Source organism: Mycteria americana, chromosome 5 (assembly GCF_035582795.1).
Source record: "Mycteria americana isolate JAX WOST 10 ecotype Jacksonville Zoo and Gardens chromosome 5, USCA_MyAme_1.0, whole genome shotgun sequence".
NCBI classification, from domain to species: Eukaryota; Metazoa; Chordata; class Aves; order Ciconiiformes; family Ciconiidae; genus Mycteria; species Mycteria americana.
Window position 1 is genome coordinate 55,739,353 of NC_134369.1, and position 18,927 is coordinate 55,758,279.

Genomic DNA, 18,927 nt, shown 5'->3' on the forward strand with positions numbered 1-18,927 from the left:
AGGTATTTATCATTTCTACCAGTGGAGGTTAATCTTTTGCACTCTTATCCATATAAAGATACAGCCTGAGGCAAAACTTCTTCAGAATACCATCGGGCATTTCTCTGCTGCTTGTCTCGTTGGCTGCATCAAGCCCACATGAAGGAAGTTCTGGTTAGTTAGAGGTTTTCAAGGAAGTACTACTGTGCTACAGCTTTATTTGAGACTTCATTCCTAAGAAGCTAAGCTTCAAAAATACTACTGCAATAGTTTAAGCCAGCAAGCAGTTGTAATTGTACTTACATGGACAGGGCTTACCACCTACCATATGATTTCTCCTCACTTTTTGAGATGACTTCCAAAAGCCTTACTTTCCTTAATAGAAAGGTTGTTGAATACACACTATCAGTCTCAAGTTCTTGCCGTAACACTCACCAGAAGTCACGCTTTTATTAGCTATTAAATCAGTTTTATTTAACTATTAGGAAGCTCATTAGCAGGTGTGTTGTAGAGCATTCATACAATCTCCAAAGCAAGCCCTGGGATTTCACAATGAAGAATTTCAGAGCAACTATTACTCAGGATTTGATTCTGCTGTAAAATTGATTTAAGGTTTCTTCCCTAATGTGATAAAATTAAGAAAACTGTTACTGTTTGACAATACCCTCTCGCTGGTGTTCACATCCAGGGAGAATACTAGTTGTCTCTATAGCTCCAAAATATTCTTTTGGGATCCCTATGAGATTTAGGCTACTCTCAAGAAGTAGTGATCCCCAAAATTAGATAGGTCTTTCATAAATTCTTGCTTTCTGTCTTAAAAAGCAAATTAATCTCTTCCTACTAGCCCTCAAACGCTTTAGGCCTATGACACCTTCCTGGCCCCCACTGGAAGTTCAACAGAGGAAGGTTGTTTCTCCCCCTCTTGGACTACCTGATTGCTAGTCTTCCTTATCTAAGCCCTTACATTGTTTACAACTACAGACACTTCCCTGGACATGCCAACCCACCTTTCAGCATCTTGCTAGCTAATGATTTACAGTCAAAAGTACAGTTTCCTAAGCAGCTTTCTGCTTATGAAATAAACTACTGGCACCACCCAGGTTTAAGTTAAATATATATAGTTATCATGGTAGGTTGCAGCAGAATCTTCAGGCTAAAAAAACCTGCCCCAGTAACGTAATATGAAGTTTCAATTACGCGTTTGGTTTTGTGCATTTGTTCACCTAGAACCTGGATATCTGTATGTGCTAACAAGTTATCCCAAAAACTGGAATAACCTATCGAAGGCACACTCAGTCTTTTGGCAGAATGTATTCTATCAGCTTCTATGAAAGCTCAACAATCATATGTGACTTTTCAGTTAGCCATTTTGTCACTGCATCCCCATGAATCACATGGAATAAAATCAGTTTATTAGTTCTGTAACAGAACCTCAACTCACTGGCCTAGCGACCATACCCAGAAACAGCAGAAAAATTAGATTTCACAGGAAAACATGCATGAAGATAAAAGAACATGTGATCATTTAAAAGGGATGAACCAACCCACCCCAAAACCAACAGCAGTCACTCCCCTTGTTTCTCCCCTCACCCCACAAAACCACACGCTTTTCCTTACTATCTTAGCTATAATAGACACGGATTTTATTGAAATAGTTTCACTGTTGGCTTGCTTGTCCTGACAGCAAGGGTAGGAAGTTCATCTTCTCTGAGCATTCTGCCAGTGCCTTTTTGGATCTTTTCAAAATTTAGCTTTGTTATTAATAACTGCTCTCCATTATTCAAGGATACCCACTTTCGAGCTACATAGCTAGTAGATGGTACTCTGGATGAATTTAAGCTTTGTGTTCTTGTGAGGAACTGAAAAAGGGACTGCAAAAGCAGAGGACACGAGACACTGAAGTTTCTAGTGCAGAGGCAAGACTTTGTAGCTGGAAGCTGTAAGCAACTCAAGTCTTCCTTGTTTCAGGCACAAAAAGGGATGCAATACATACTTCCATCATTGGGTTACAGGATGTACATGGATGTATCCAAAATAAAGTTGAGGATATAAGTCTTTACTGTTCTATTGCTAAAGCATTGCCAAACTATATTGAAAGTATATTGAAAAGTATATACCCCAGTCCACATCCATATCAGCTTTCTCTGTAGACAAATGCTATGTATATAGAGTTTATTTCTCCTTTAAGGTTGCATAGGAAGAGGTGTGCTGTCCTAAAATACCAGTGCAATTATTCATTTTCTGAAGAAGGATCACTTGTTTAAGAACAGCACCTCTGTCACTAGCATTCTGGAATTGTGCCATTTTAATGCCTTAAAAAAAAAAAATAGAGCATGGATTTAAGTGTGTAAACTGACTTCACCAGGACATTACAATTAAAGTCTCTTCCACCTTGACTAGTATATTAAGAAAACAATCAACAATAGAAGAAGAAAACTAAGTACTCTATGTGTGGTCCAGCAACCCATAGTATAATTAAATTCCACTTACTAAACAAAATTTGCTTTTAAGCTGTGTGCTACTTACCCATAATTAAATCCAGTATATTCCATACCAAAGTTATAGAACCGTTACTGCAAATATTTTAAAATAAGAATACCAGTAAAACTTAACATATAGCCCTAAACAAGAACACAAGTCAGGAGGCCGAATGGCTGTACTGATGCTCTTTTTGCTTTTTCAGAAGATATCTTCTGCCTACAAATAGTATCTTAACATAAGAAATATTAGTCCTTTTTCTGAGACACAGGACATTAGTTTCTCAAGTTGTTTTCTTTCTAGCTTATTTTCCTCATACGGATTCCTTTCTTCTAGTTCTAATACAAGTAAGGATGAGTTTGCCAGGAAGTACATGGTTCAGAGCATCCAAAAACTTCCACTGGTAGCAATTCTGTTACAGAATCAGATACACAGACCTATCTTTCTTTTTGAATGCAGAGCAGAAAATGACTCTTCATTGTGACAGAAAGACTAATCTAATTTACCTGACCAGTGAAAAGGTAGTTAAAAGACTGCATACGTGCTTCATGCTTTAAGGAATTATTTCAAACCTCTAGATGACACGCAAGTCTGGGAAGACCGGGTACTAGATTGTACAAACTGAAGTATCTCAGGACCGTGTTGATGTATGAAAAATGAGTCCCTGAGCAGGGCTCAAGATCTGCCAAGTATTCTTCTTCTTCAAAGGGAAAAGCAGACAGTTGTCATCTACCACCAATTAGATCAACATTTACATGCACGCAGGGACTTGACTAATCCACAAGTCATTGCTTTCAATCCTAAACCCCAAGAAATCTAAAGCAGACAATTTGTCAACATTTTACTTGAAGCTCAGGTTCACAGGGTATGGCTTTTTTTTTGTGGTTTCCATGGATGTTTTACACTCCAAGAGAACAGAGGCAGCAAGGCAAACTTGTACTCAGGTCTTCACACTATTATTTTGACAAATAATGATCTAAGCTGTGACAGTTATCATTAAAATATACATATGCGTATGCTGAGATTGAGTAATTTGTGGTATCAACAATTACTGAGACAATCTGTTTCACACTGGCACTAATAGTGCAGCACAGGTAGAAGGTTCTTTCACCAGTGGAAGAACGTCACTGTTTATCACAAAGTTATCTACAGGCTTGTTGAAGAACCCAAAGCAACTGGCATAGCAAGTTTCCTCAAAAGCCTAACTATCACACATCTCTCCTGCCTTCCAACCACAAACTGTTAGTTGGTCCAATGAAAGATTGTTTCTCCTTGGAAGCCTCATGTCAGCCTATACAAAAGTCAGAACTCATCCACTTATTCCATTAGATATCTGAAGTGCCCACAAGCCACATGCTAATTATGTCACAGTAAAAACAGCTCTGATGTACTGCTATGTACCCCTTTAAAAGGGAATGGAGGGTTCTCAAAAAAAAATTTTGAGATAAAAGGCTGGTAAGACCATAAAACTTCAAAGTAACTTTCCAGTGTTAAGTCTTATGTTTCTAGGAGACTTTTCTTGAAATTTTGTGAGTGCAACTGACAACTGCAGGCAAACTCAAAAGGAAGTCTATCTCAAGCTGCCATTTCACTAGTAGCTGAGGTGACCTAAGTGGCATTCTGCAGCCAAAAAGGAAAGATCTCACTCACTCCTCCATGCCACAGTTCCACAAATGGATCTTGTGCGATGTGGCTCAAAATTTCTGCTGACATAGAGAGTTACCAGTTTTTGAGGAGGGATTTGGAGTACCAAGTTGATTTTCTTGTGGTTTAGTGAGTTTAGGCAGTTCAGAGCTAGAAAGAAGCAACTCTTCCTTTCAGCTGCTAAGCTCCAAGCTTAGCTCATAGGGAATCAGGTTCAAACTCTGAACTTGCCTTTTACTAAGGGAAAGGATAAGTAGGCCTCACCTGAAAGATAACATGTTACAAAGTAGGATTAATACACACACCAAGAAAGATTTGGTATTTCTAAGGCTCAGAGTGGAGCCCTACATTTAATCTATATTAGAAACTGCTTTGCTTGAATAGTATGAACAATCCACCTGCAAATATAAATTTCTGTCTATGCAGCATTTGAAAGCTTTAAGAACAGCACTTTTCCTTCTCCAGCACAGAAAATGTACAGTGCTGTTCTAACCAGACAGATTCATGTTTAATATTTTTATTTCTCTAACCATGTTTTCACAATCACCAGTATTGATTTGTGCAGTGCTAGATTGCCATACATGTCTGACGCAGAGTAGCAATGAGCATAGATATGAAATGCTGTTGCACTGACAGGTATGTGTGGTGGTTTGCACTGATCTTACAATTTTATGCCTACTTTAAGTAGGCTTCATGTTTGATCTGGCATAAAGCCCACTGATATAAAGCTTGCCCCTCAATGCTCTTTGAACAGATTTGAACCAGCAAAGCAAGTTTACACTAGATCAGCACTTTATGCCATAGAGCTGTGAAATATTCAATGTCATTTTAGGAGTCCTAAAGGTCGAGTTGCTGTATCATAGAACCATGACTTCAAGCTAGTCAGGATTACAACTAAGAGTTAGCTTGCATAGCATTTTTGCTGGTCTTGTCCTTTCTTACTCCCTGCAATTGATTCTCCACCCCACACTGGCCTTACCAGTTGTTCAGTACAGACTGTTTATATGGTGCACAATGAATTACATCAAGGGGCAGATACAGGTTAAATTTTCCAAGGAAGGATATTTTAAACCCAGACTGGTTCTCCCCATTCAGTTCAACATACAACCCTACAATCAGCTGCAGCCATGCAACCACTGAGACTTCCTGTGAGCAAAACTAGAGTATGTCTATGCTTATAATAAAGACTGAAGAGTGTTTTAATACATTAACTGTACCTGATGGGATTTTAGCAAGTCTGAGCTGACCAGACAGGCAACAGAATACAGTCTGGTTCAGCATTTCTAAACCTCTAAGGGTAATTCTCAGCATCCATGAGATAAGAACACCAAACGAAGTGCAAGACATACAGTTCACTCCTCACCCATCTCAGCAGCATTCTTTAGGGGCTGACAATGTATGGCTTAAATAATTGAAGCAAGGTGCAAACTAGAGGTGAGAAGCTGCTTTTATGTACACAGAATGCTTTGAAGCAGTAGTAACCCATATCCATCTTCCAAGTAAAAGCCAAAAAAAGGTAAACATGCAAATAGCTTTATAGCCTTCTAGTCTTCTCTTAAATAAAATACATTGAAAGTTGTAGTATCTGAAATATAAAGAAGAAAAAAGCCAGATGATATTAATTTTCAGATACTATAATCCTCAGGAACCTCAGCTACTTTGTGATTTTCACAACTATGCTTTGCCCGTCTCTCCCAAAGCATTTTTTTGGTGTAAAACAGAGTGCAAGTTATCTACATAACTTCATAAAAAATGCACAGAAATAACACACATGTATCATGAAATGCACAAAAAGGTTGAGAGCTACTTTGCCTCCTATTTTTGGTACAAGAACATACAATATAATTTGCAATAGAGGCAAAAAAATGACTGTATCGCTGAAGTTAAAGAACCTGCCTTTAAACTTGAGAAAAAAAAGTAGGTTTACCTGTTGCTTCTGGTACGCAGTGTTCGGGTTAATTTTGGACTCCAAAAGAAGAGAGCCTAGAAAAAAAAAGTTCAATTTATTTACATGTGTACTAAAGTTTCAATCTCAACATGAATTTTCTGATCACTCTTTCCTCAAGTAGGTATTAACACCTTTCCTCCCAACAATAAGCCTGTTAAACCCATATTCTACAGCTTTGTGTTTCACTTTTCCCTCAAAGATACTCTTCACATAGCACACAACATTCAAGAGCATTTTAAGGACTGGATTTTTAACCTCTTTCTTATTCTGAGTAATGACTTTTCCACAGAAAAATTTTTAGAGACAATAAAATTGCAAAAAATCAGCACACAAAAAGCATCACAACTGCATTCCGTAGATCACCTACAGTTGTTTTGTACGAAATTTGCTAATCATGTGGTACTTGTTCTTACTAAAACACTTACATTAGTTTGCTGGAAAGCATATCTAGAAACTAATGCTTAGAGTGGCAACCATTGTGACTGCCAATACCAAAAAACTTCAGACATGATAACTTAGGAACAACAGTTTCACAGCAGCTTATACTGATTTAAGACATAGAACACCAATTCCATTCTCATGTCTGTTTTCTTGCCCTTCCTTTTGCATAAGCATTAGTGTTAATACACGCCACATTTAAATAGTTCAGAGGGTTCATCTAGGTGAAAACAACCCTTAAAACTGCTTTTATTTTTGGTACAATCACTTCCCCCACCTACCTTGCTGCTTAGCTGCACAAATGCCGGTGCATGAGGGACTCTTTACAGCCATGACTTAAATTTACGTATCTGCAGAGCTTCACTCAACATACATGACGTACTGATAAATTAACTTGCATAGTCAGTCTTTTAATTAAAACATAAGGCTGCAAGCACCTCTTTAAAGGGGCACTTGTCCATTCATTTACCTGCTTAAATTTATTCTTTAAGAAAAGTCCAAACTTTCTTTACGAAATGTCTCAACTTCTCAGTTTCACAGCTACAGTTCTAAAGCAGTCTTCTATTTATATTACTAGAATATTTGCCAAATATCCTCACAAAATCTACACTAAGGAAAAATTAAAATGCTTCAATCACCTCAAATATGGAAGGCCGAGAACCTGGAAGGCAGGACAAGAAAACAAAATTCCTTGGATTTGAAAAACATACTTGGAATTGAAAATTGTACTTCCAAATCTCACAGTAGAATCAATAATGACTAGCTAGTTTCCACTATCTGAAGAGTATACCAATTATAAAATCCACAGCAAAAAATATACCAAATCAATGTTTGTTTACTAAGTATCACCCTCCTCAATCTCATAGGTTACATTTACAAAAAACCTCCGCACTCCTTTCCTGAAGAATTGCTACTGACTAACAGAAGATCATAGAATCATAAAATAGTTTGGGTTGGAAGGGACCTTTAAAGGTCATCTAGTCCAACCCCCCTGCAGTGAGCAGGGACATCTTCACCTAGATCAGGCTGCTCGGAGCCCCGTCCAACCTGACCTTGAATGTTTCCAGGGATGGGGCCTCTACCACCCCTCTGGGCAACCTGTTCCAGTGTTTCACCACCCTCATCATTGTAAAAAATTTCTTCCTTACATCTAGTCTGAATCTACCCTCTTTTAGTTTAAAACCATTACCCCTTGTCCTATCGCAACAGGCCCTGCTAAAAAGTCTGTCCCCATCTTTCTTAATAAGCCCCCTTTAAGTACTGAAAGGCCACAATAAGGTGTCCCTGAAGCCTTCTCTCCTCCAGGCTGAACAACCCCAGCCCTCTCAGCCTTTCCTCATAGAAGAGGTGTTCCACCCCTCTGATCATTTTTGTGGCCCTCCTCTGGAGCTGCTCTAATAGGTCCATGTCTTTCCTGTACTGAGGGCTCCAGAGCTGGACGTGGTACTCCAGGTGGGGTAAGAAAGGTTATTACTTCATGAATTTAGAAGCTTTACCAAGAATTTTTATATTCATTAGCCTACTATGTATGTGATAATCAGATACAATTAATTAATCTTTTTTTTTTTCATTAACAAAGTAACTTACCTGTGATGGCTGCTTCTTCCTAATTTCTAAGTCTGTTGTTCTACAAGAAGCAGCCTTCACTAATGAAGTTGGCTTGAGAAGCTATCGCCCTGTCTCAACTGCTCTTGCAGTAAGAGCTGTTTACAAATTAAGATACAATCCAACAACAAAACTGAACTAAATAGCGCTCGAGGGAAAACAAGACACAACGAAAAAGCAATCTCCCCCCAAAGCCACATATACTACCCTTTTTTTTTTTAAGAGTTTTTCCAGTTTTCTAACCTGCATCAGCTCTGTTAACAAAGCAGATTGTTTGCTTAAGTGTGACAGCATAACTAAAAAAGAAAAATAAAAATCACAAACTACAGAGCAGGACAGCGAAGGAAAACATCTCAGGTAAGCTTTATTGACGAATCCAATACATTGTGGTACTTAGGCTATAGTCTTGAGCTTAGAATTTTGGGTTTGCCTACTGAACATCTAAAAACGGCATTCCCTTTTCCATTACGATCATCAGTTATAGGCAGTATTTCACTTCAATCTTACTTTCAGTTTCAAAGCCTCAGCTTCAACTACGTGAAGTTTTAGAATATTATTTTGTGCTATCAACTTGGTTGACTAACTTCTAGAAAATCTTTACTGTCCAGAAATATTTAATAGCAGCAAATACGAATTAGAATCTTGTAAGAATTAAAAGCAATTGAGAATTTCAACATTATAACATAAACTCTCTTCTTCTGTTCTAACATAATTTCAACGTTTTAACTGCTGAACACAGATCCACAGACATGGAAATCCTGAAATTAGCAGAGTATCATACATAACTTGAATGCCATGTTTGACAAAATACTACTAAAAAAAATCTTGAAGACAATTTAATGCAGACATTTCATCTTCCAGGTTAGAAGCAGATACTAGAGAATGACCTCTTTACTAGACTTACCACAAAAGAGCATTTCTTCTCTACTAAACCTGATGCTTGCAGGAGAGACAAATCAAGCCTTATAAGGCTTGAAATGCTTCTCATTATCACATGATTCAACTTATTCCTCACCATTCTGGACAATAACTACAAAAATATTAATTTGGAGACAGAAACATACCGAAGCGTAAACTGTGTTCTATAACCTATAACTGTCCCAAATCCATCCTTCTGGAGAATGTGATGCTCCATTTGTGCAATTTTTTCCCCCAAAAGGGTTCAACGACTCAAAATCAGTGACTATTCTACTAGTTAGTTCAGTGAGTCTATTTTCATACAGTTAAGTTTTACAGGATCAGGCCCCTTCCTGGTATGAGGCACTCTTAGGTCTCTGTTACTTGCTTCTGGGAACCAGGCAACAGTAACAGATGTCTGCAACACAAATACATTCTTTAGAAAAAGGTTACAGAAATTTAACATACAGCAAATCAAGTTCTTCTCCATTCAAAGTCAGTATCAGTATTGATTCCTAAATACAGTTCAAGATGCTTACTCTTGCATTTGTCATAAGCAATTACTTTCTATGTAGGTATTTTTCTCTTGGTACTATCCCAGAATATGTTAAGACCATCCAGTCTACTTTATAAAAATACACCAACAGAACTTCATCTTCGTTGACCCAATGACTCTATTCAAAGTTAGGTAAGACCTGAAAACTCACCTTAATACAAGCTATGATTTTAATAAACCCCCTGAAATTAAGCGGGTCTAGTTATTTTCTAAATTATAGCCTTGCATGAATTTGAAAAGGTAACTGCAAAACATTAGTGCCAGAAAGTAACATCTGAAACCACCTATAAAGAAGAAAACATTGATTTGCAGAATTCTGTTATTTGCCACTGTAATGCAATATAGCACAGCTGGGTATTTTTGTTAGTGTAACACCACCATTCTGTGCTATGAAAGGAATACGTGTACAGGGAAAGACTTGCTCAAAAGAGATTACATACAAATATACAGTGTTGTTTTCAAAGATATTTAGAGAACATCAAATATCCCAATCCAGTAGTCTTCAACAACAAATCTGCAGACTTGTTTACATATATGCATATGGAAGAGACCTGCTGATATGCAATACCGCTCCTCTCCCATCAAACTGTTATGTGGATCCTTCCTCAAAAGGAGAAAAGGTACAGTGTTGCTCATTACTCCTCACCAGTATAAACATGTTCATGTTTAAACGAAAATTTCAATTCAAGAGCTGTTTTTTGCAAGATGCACACAGAGGTTTAAGTTCTGCAACTGGTTCTGCTGCTACTGAATCACAGAAACCAATCCACAGAAACTTAGGAAACAGCTCAAACCGAGGTCCAAGAATGCGCTCTGCATTTGCAAGAGATTATTCCTCAGTCTAACACATTTCTGAAGGGTCAAACCCAAACGTTAAGGAGAGGGAAGAACCAGGAGAAAAGAAACAAACAAACAAAAATCCCCTCTACCCCCCATATTTTTTTTCATTTTAACCTAAGGTAAGTACATAACCACAAAACTTTCTGTGTTGCTTTCCAAAAAATAAATAGAATTCATCCCTTGAGTTTGAACAAGGTAAAGCAAACTTAAGCCAAATTTTGGCTAAGCCTTCTGCCAGTATTACAGGGTTACTGATACCTAGTCTAAAGAAACAGCAAGGATGCAGATGCCTACTATGTAGCAAAAGTCATTAACATAGAGAATTCAGAAGCGGCAAACTACAACTTCTGAATAAAAGTGATTAGAGAGTTCCTAAAAGAAAGCTGGCAAATATGGCCTCTAATGGGGGAGTTGACTTTGGCTTGTCAAAAAGTTTAGTTACAGGACTAGTAAGCTTTAATTAAAAGTTTAAGCCTTCAAATTAACACAAGTTAGTTGAACAGAAAAGTTCATTTTTGAGGTGACTTCAGTCGTCTGGGCTCAGAACAAAAAAGTGATCTGAAACCATGCAGTGAAAATCTAGAAGCACACAGACATTTTAAGAATGAGGCAGGCCACAGCAGCCTAAAATACCATGTGAGAAACAGGTAAGAAATCAAAGCCTTCTGATTATACACAGAAACTCACATGGAAGGTGATAATTTGTAAGAAAAGAGTTTACTATTGCTCTACTACAATTCAAGTAGAATACACTGCAACTAGGAATCACACAGAGGAACTTTTCAGGGTTTTAAGTAAAAGAGTTAACAGTTGTTTAAGTGTAAAAAAAACCCAAACAATTCCCTGTTTCAAAGCATAATATATCTGATCTGAAAGCAGTTTATGATATTTCTGCACTATAATAGATTACTCGAAATTGCCTGCAATGACTCCTAAAGTTTAGTGCCTAGGAACATTAGACATCTCAGATAGCAATACAAATCACTCATATGCTCTAATTTCTTTTAAGACGGTGTTAAAAAACAGCAACCGAAAAAAAAGAACACTCCTATAGATTAAAAAATTGCACTCTTATTCAGCTCTTACTGCTCCAATTGATAGCTTACCTTGGACTTGGCATACTGATTGTAGCTCCCTTATCTGAACACCCTGACCCTGCCATAAAATCTCAACCACTTCTAAAGCAGCTGTGGAGCTACACCAAGTCACAGCTGCACAATCAAAAGCCTGAACTATGTGGTCGCCCACATGGTCAGCCAGATGAACCTCTGGTAATTCTGCTGTTGCTCTGTGCACAGCCGAACTGGCCCTTTAACAGGAGCGGGAATTTCCCATGCACAGCAGGAACTACTGCTAACATCCCCCACGGCCTCCCCCACTCAGGAAACGGAGCCCTCAACTTCAGGCAGATCCCGAGATTTCCAGTCAGCTTCCTGGAGTAAGTCAGTAAGCACATGCCAGCGTGCACAGGATGAATCTCAGCTCAAACGCTAGGAAAAGCTAGTTTAGAAAAGGAGGAAGGAAGAAGTTTCATTGTGGAAAGAGGAGGAGCTGACAAAGACAATACGAGAACGCAATGGAAACATGGAGGCAAATGGTGTATAGGTCAGGTTCCTAGTACTTGTATGTTTTTGATAACTAGAGGGGGGAAAAAAAAAAAAAATCACAGTCAACTACTTCATGTAGGTAAAAAAGCACATGAGGGAACACACGAATTGCATAGTACCTAAAACACAAGTCTGGCATTACGTTTTTCCAAACCATTTGCTCACACTTAAAAATGACTGCATTTGCCTTCAAAATCAGCCCACAAACAATTGACACTGTGAGTAAACAAAATATAAATCAAATTTTATGAGATGTTTACACAACCAAGTTAGAAAAACTAGCCTATTAATAGAGTGCACATTTACCCAGGACTGATACTACTTACTAAATTAAGAACTTAAGCTCTGTATATTATTTAATACTCTTGAAGTATATGTATGCTGTTTGAGAGAGGTCTAACGTGTGCATCCTATTAAATATACTTCCATGTATTAGGTGCAATTAGTAAGTCTGAGCCAATTCTGCTTTGGTTAGAGTATCTTAGCTATGCAACACAAAGTAATGACTTCATCTTTGTTTTGGGATCATTTATACCAATTTGTATTTTCCTTTTTACAGATGTTCATTTACAACAAATAAGCTGGCAACAACAGTCCAATCCCAGTTCTAATCAGTCTTAAGCATACATATCCCACTGAAAGTCAATAAAGGGATTTTAGTTTGAATGGGCTATTTCTTCACAAGCAGGTTATGAACTGCAGTTCTTTTGCTTTCTTTCCTAAAAAGATTAAAAAAAAAATCTGGAAATTGTTCAGTGTATCGAAGACATGACAGTTTTTAATCATAAGCACAGCAGCCATGTAGACAGAAAGGACTGCATCTACAACAAAATATACTGCAAAGACTAGCCTAAAAATTTAGCGATAACCTTCTTTTTACCTCCCTCCCTCATGCTGAAATTAAAGCTAAGTCTATTTCCATTTTGAATGTTTTCTCTTACACTATGAAGTGGGCCAAACTATAAATGCATCTCCTTCAATGTAAAATAAAATCAAGTATCCATTTAACTTTTAAAAGTATAATCAAGAAACTACAAAACCCTGAGATTCATGCTTATCAGAAGCTCATTTATCAAAATCCTGCTTAGATGAAAGTTTGATTTCTCCATATCAGTTCATAATCTTTGCTGTGGAGATTATTGTACAGTTTGTCAGAACTTTCTCAAGCAGTAAGAATTAATGATTCTGAAGTTGCTTTTCATCCTAGTTCCTACAATGAGAAAGCCAAACAAAGAAAATAACAAGGTCTGTTGACAGTCACAAGCTACAACTAGATCTACAAGTCACTAGATACAGTAGCTATATATCTAATGAAGTAATGTCATGCACTGACAGACTTTACTAGCAAAATGGTACGTTAGATATTGCAAAGTATACGTTTTAAAATCTACTCTGATCATAGCAGTCATGAACTCACTTAACCAATAATTAAGACTAGTCCAAACATGTAGCTACAGGGGTAGATAGTACTACTCAACCTACACTATTGTCATATGTTGTCAGAAAACGTGAAGGAAGTTGATAATGCATTGTTTTAATTTATTTACAGGCAGATCTAGAACTGCTGAAGGACTGAGAACTACTATTCCATTAAAAAAAGCATCTCTGAAAATGCTGTTCTGTTAAAAAAAAAAAAAGGTGTTAGCCATCCACTGGCCTTTTAAAAATTTATACTAAAAAACACGATCTAAGTTTTGAACAACTCCTTTCACGAGGGGATTGTTTCCAGAAACATCTAAGGAAGGATACATCACAATGATCAGTTTTGAAACTGGAGTACATTGGGCATCTAATGATAGATCACTAGATATCCAAACCCATGTAAGATTTACAACAACACCTGAACACATTTTGTATGCAACGCTGCATATTCACTATGAACCAAGTGCCTACTATGCTTGCACTTGATGGCAATCTTCCATTTCTTTCACTTGGCCTAACACGAATGAACTATGGTTAGTGCCCACTTGCTTTTAAGAATCACATTTGAATTACACAGCAAAACATGAAGGCAACAGACACAAAGCTAAGCCCAGTTCCTTTTCTGGGTGGGATAAGCAAAGATTGTACCTTCAGACATACACACTTACCATCACTCTCTGCCCTGACTAGCAGGGACATGCCCTTCAGCCTCTCCACGTAGCAAGAGGACACATGCCCTGTGCCTCGATCATCCCACTGGCGGTCCTCATTTAGAGTGTAAACCTTCACCCTCCGCCGGGTGTCAGTCATCCTGCCGCCTGCCACACCACAGCCACCACTCTGGCTTGCAATTGCTGGAGGAGCAGGAGGCTGGTCGGGGGCTAGGCCCCCCTCAAAGGAGGGGAGCAGGAAAGAAGGCAGCAGCCCCACACGGGCACGTCAAGCAAGCTCTTCTTACTCCTCTTCAGTGCTCCAACGGGATCCTCATTATCGAGGATAACAGAGGACTCGGGGGCGCAGGGGCAGAGAGGGAACAAGAAAAGAGGTGAAGATGTGAAAGGGGAGCTTGCTCCAGGCACAGTCAGGCGCTGCACAAAAGGCGAGTAAGCCTACGCAGGGGAGAGCCGCAGAGAAGAGAGAGGCTCTTTGCAGGGTGAAGGGCAGGCAGGAGAGGTGGTGAAGAAGGGATCCTGGAGAAGAAGTGGATCCACGGGAGTGGAAGCAGCGGTGGACAGCAGATGGTACGGGCGGCAGCCAGCCCGGGGTGACAGGAGCAGGTGACCCCGGAGGCCGGGGCCCTGGCGAGGGAAGCAGGCGGGAGGCTGGCGAGGCCAGCAGGCTGAAGCAGGAGGGGGGACGCAGGCGGGAGAGGGACCGCTCGCCCCGGCCTGGAGCTCGGCTCTATTGTGCAGCAGCTGCCCAGGCCCGAAGCCCCTCGTTCGCCGTCCGTCAGCGCGGGGCTTCGAGGAGCCGCCCTCCTTCCCGCCGGGTCCGGCCGGGGCCTGCGGGCACTGCCTGTCCCGGGGCGGGATGAAGCGGCCGGGCGGGCTCAGCGCCCCGTCTCCCCCATGGGCTCCGGTCGCAGGCGGCGGCTTCACTCCCAGCCCGACTCCGCCGCCATATTCTTCTTCTTCCTCCTCCTCCTCCTCCTCCTCCCGGTGCTGCGGCGGCTCAGTCCCGACGCCTCAGCGCGCCCTGCGACGTAGCTGCGCTCCAGGCACTCAGCAGCCCGGCCGGCAGAGAGGCGCTCTGCCCTGTGGCGGGGGCGAGCGGCAACGGCGCGGAGCGCTGCAGCGCGGCCCGTCCAGCCCGGCTCCCACCGGCTCCGTCTCCGCCTCAGTCACTGCGCGGCCGCCATCTTGGTTTCACCTCTCACTGGAGGCGCGGGGTCTCCCAGCCAGCGGCAGCACGGGCCGCCCGCCAGCATTTAAAGGGCCAGCGGCCCCGAGCGGGCAGCGGGCTGGGGGCGCGCTCCGCGCCCACGGGCGGGCACGCGCCGCCGGGCCCCACGCGTTCCTAGCCGCCCCACGCAGCACCAGCAGCCCTGCCGCACAGCAGCGTGCCCTGCACCGCGCCCAGCACCACCCCCACGCAGCGCCCCCACGCAGCGCCCCCACGCAGCGCCCCCACGCAGCGCCCTCACGCAGCGCCCTGCCGAGATCGCTCTCGGACTGCGCGGGCGGGACGCGCGTGAGGCCCTGGCCGGGCCGTTACCGGCGGCCCAGGGAGCGGAGGAGCGGCGCTGCCCGCCCCCGCTGCCCGCCGCGCCCGGCGGCGGCTCTTCCCGCGCTCTGCGCCTCGGCCCTCGCCGGCTGCTGCCGGGGCCGGGGGCTGACAGCGCGGCCGCGGCGGCGAGGCGGGGTCCGCCGGCAGCCCCACGTGTGCGCAGGGGGGCAAACGCGCGGCTCCGCGTCCCACCGCAGAGGAGTCCTCGGGGAGCTGCTCCCGCCGCTCACCTCCCTGGGTGGCACTGGGACCTTGTTTCGGGCTGTCTTTGCTTTGTTGCGCACAACTGGACCGGTCCTCTCGCAGGAGCGTTCTTTTCTTTCTTTTTTTTCCTGCCACACATTGCTGAGTGATCCAAAAGTTAAACAGCTTCTGGTGAGCGGCTGTTGGGTCTCTGTAGACAGAGATAGGATCTAACAATTGCAATAACAAACAGAAGCTGTCGAGTCTCTGCTTTTGCCACTGCTGCCAACATCTAAACATATGTTTGACAGATTTCCCTAAAATATGCAAAAACACTAGTGCATTTGGGACCCCACAGACACACCACTGCATGAGAGAGTCCGTTTCAGAATATATTCTAGTTATGCTACGTATGTGGGAGCTCATTGCAAGTTATATACTCAGATGGATTTATTTTTATTTTATATTTCAAACAAGTATTGATACTTGTTTGTCAAAGTGAGTTATACTGGGGCTGGTTTGAGCCAAAACCACAGATTATGAGCTCTCACCCCAGAATTAATTATGCGTCACGAGGAAGCCTCCAGCCAAGCGCTGCTTTCCTTTCTCTGTCTTCTATTTTGCTTGCCCCATGAGAAAGACAGTGTCCAGCTCCACAACTGATCCCCAGTTTCCTGATGTGCTCAGATGAAGCCATTTGCTTTCAGGCCTGGCTCGGATGCCTAAGGACTGGTTAAGAATACAAATGTCCTCAAGAGTATCGTTCACCTGTCCATAATGTAGCTGAAAGTATGTTGTGCTTAGTTGTTCTTAGTGCGGTGTTCTTGGCTAATGCAACGAAAAAGGTTTGGAAAGATTCAGCTGTCTGAGAACTGCTGATTATGGGCGCTGACGAAGGGAAACCGTCACGCAGCACGTGCACAGAAAGACGCTCGCCGCCTTCGTCTGGCGACCTGTGCAGCCCCCGAGGGGATGCGCCTGGGGAGGTGCTGTGCCAGAATTTCCCTTAGGCAGTTCTGGAGATGGATTTTTGTGACTTCAAAAAAGATTGATGTCACTTAGGGAAACCTCTGTGGGACCGTTATACTCATTTACAATTTACAAATTGTACCCTCTTGTGGCCATCAGATTAAGCATAGACCACTGTTCGCTGCAGTTTTGATTCTTTCAGGTTTTTTTGTGAATTGAAAACAAGAAGTTCAGTCAGATTTCAGTTTGCATAGTTTGCTTTATGGAAAATTTGGGTTCAGCTTCTTTTCATTGGCCTTGTCTTATTTTGAAATCAGTCTGAACAATGCTCAGCCCAACAATACTGCCCACTTGGCAGGTTTTCTCCCGATTCTCATTATATTTGCCAAGGGCTTTTATTTTTTGTAAACGTTTCCACCCCAGTGATTCCAGAAGAAAGGTTGGGTACTGAGGGCAACTTCCCATGCTGGAAAGTAGATGTGGAAGAAAAAAAACACTCAGTTTATTTTTCTTAGAGTAATGAGTTAGAAGGCAAAAGTGTGTCAGGTCACATCTCAATTCCTTCTCTCCATTTCCAGAGGTTTGAAGGACTTTGTCCAGAAAGAAATATCTTCAGGAACTGTGAGAGGCCATTCTTACCTGAGTTAAAAGGTTAGGCTCCCTTAGTTCCTGTAAATAATCTGCCCTGGCAGAGGTTTTGGCATACCAGGAATTGAGTAATAAATGAGGAAATGGAGTATTGAACACAGTTTTAAACTTCTCATATTCATAGGAAAGTAACTGCATATTGGTCAATGTAATAGGAATAAGCCTAAAGTGGGTTTACCAGTGAGGGCCTCTTGCACAGAAGTCAAGATTAAAGAACAAGATAACTTTTTCTTTCAATATCTGCCCATAATTTTGGGAAAGAAAATTACATTGTTATTATAAGGAACTTCAGATCAGACATATAACTTGGAGCTATGCACTAAAGCATTATTAGAGTTCCTAAAAATCCTAGCTAATGATTTTCTGACCAAAAGAAATCATAATAGGGAAACTAACAACTTCAGACTTTATTATGGTAAAGATAATTGCTAGAATGAAAGTTAGTGCTTGCCCGAGTATTTAGGTATGGCTACATTCAGTATGTGCAAACAAGGTTACAATCCGTACTATATGCACACATGGACACTGGCTATGTCTTCTTGTTCCCAAGACATATGTTTTTGACTGGTTCCCAAAAAAGCTGTGGAAAATGAGTGAGTGAAAAGAAAAATTACATAGAAAAACTGTATCAAAGCGGGGGGGGTCTATAAAGAAGAAGACATCTGTACAGAAGTCAGGATATTGTGATCAAGAAAGGGGAGATTCAGAAAAATACGTTTCTAGTTCAGTGGGGAAGTGAACACAGCAGCTTGAAATAAATACATACAAGAAGTAGAAAAAAGGCAAACCTAGGAATCATTACAAGTTACAAAGCGTAGAAAAATGGATGAGAACATCAAGGAATATGCATGGTTGGTAGTTTTAGGAACAGCTCAAGTTGTCCAAATCTTGACACTATAACAGGCCTATTATAGCTAGATTTTAAAAAAATGTTGATATTGATACAAAAAAGTAGAACTGTTTAATAAATAAATTTGTTCTATACTTGAAAGAATGTGTGATGTATTTGTATCATATGATGATAACTAAGTGCCTTCCTGGTCATTATTAAGAAGGATGTTGAACAACTTTTCTTAGAGAGAAACATTTTAAAGTACACAGGTCCTAAAGAACTTGAATGTGAGAGTTCTAAAGGAGTTTGCATGTGTGATCTCAGGAAGCATAAAACCACATTAATTTTTAATAAAGCTTAAATTATTGCAGAAATTCTGCAAGACATGAAGACTGACTGTAAGTGTTCAAATTGGACAAGTGAGAACACAGATAATAATAGACTGATTTATCTGACATCAATCACAGACAATAAATGCTGATACAGGATGCAATAAGGAATTACAAGATGGGAATATAGCAGTAGCAGCTGATGTGGCTTTATGGAAAAAAATTGTTTAATTTCTTGTTAAATTACAAAGTTGCTCGTAAGGGTAATGGTGCAGATATAATATACTTGGATAGTTTTCAGGTGTTTTTCTGGAAAGTCAACACTG

At 41.0% G+C, this 18,927-nt stretch overlaps 1 protein-coding gene across 3 annotated transcripts in view; it reads right to left on the reverse strand.

Annotated features, from left to right (window-relative positions):
- PPP4R3A (protein phosphatase 4 regulatory subunit 3A) overlaps positions 1-15,489 on the reverse strand; it is a 46,205-nt gene extending 30,716 nt beyond the window's left edge. The window contains exons 1-2 of one of the 3 annotated variants that reach the window (XM_075503447.1): positions 14,083-15,489; positions 6,029-6,084 (exon numbers count right to left, since the gene is read on the reverse strand). In XM_075503447.1, the coding sequence (XP_075359562.1) occupies positions 6,029-6,084; positions 14,083-14,224 (198 nt within the window). In that variant the 5' untranslated portion in view covers positions 14,225-15,489. The remainder of the gene's footprint in view (positions 1-6,028; positions 6,085-14,082) is intronic. The other 2 variants (XM_075503449.1, XM_075503448.1) reach the window with 2 other exon arrangements.
- Positions 15,490-18,927: the final 3,438 nt, after the last annotated feature.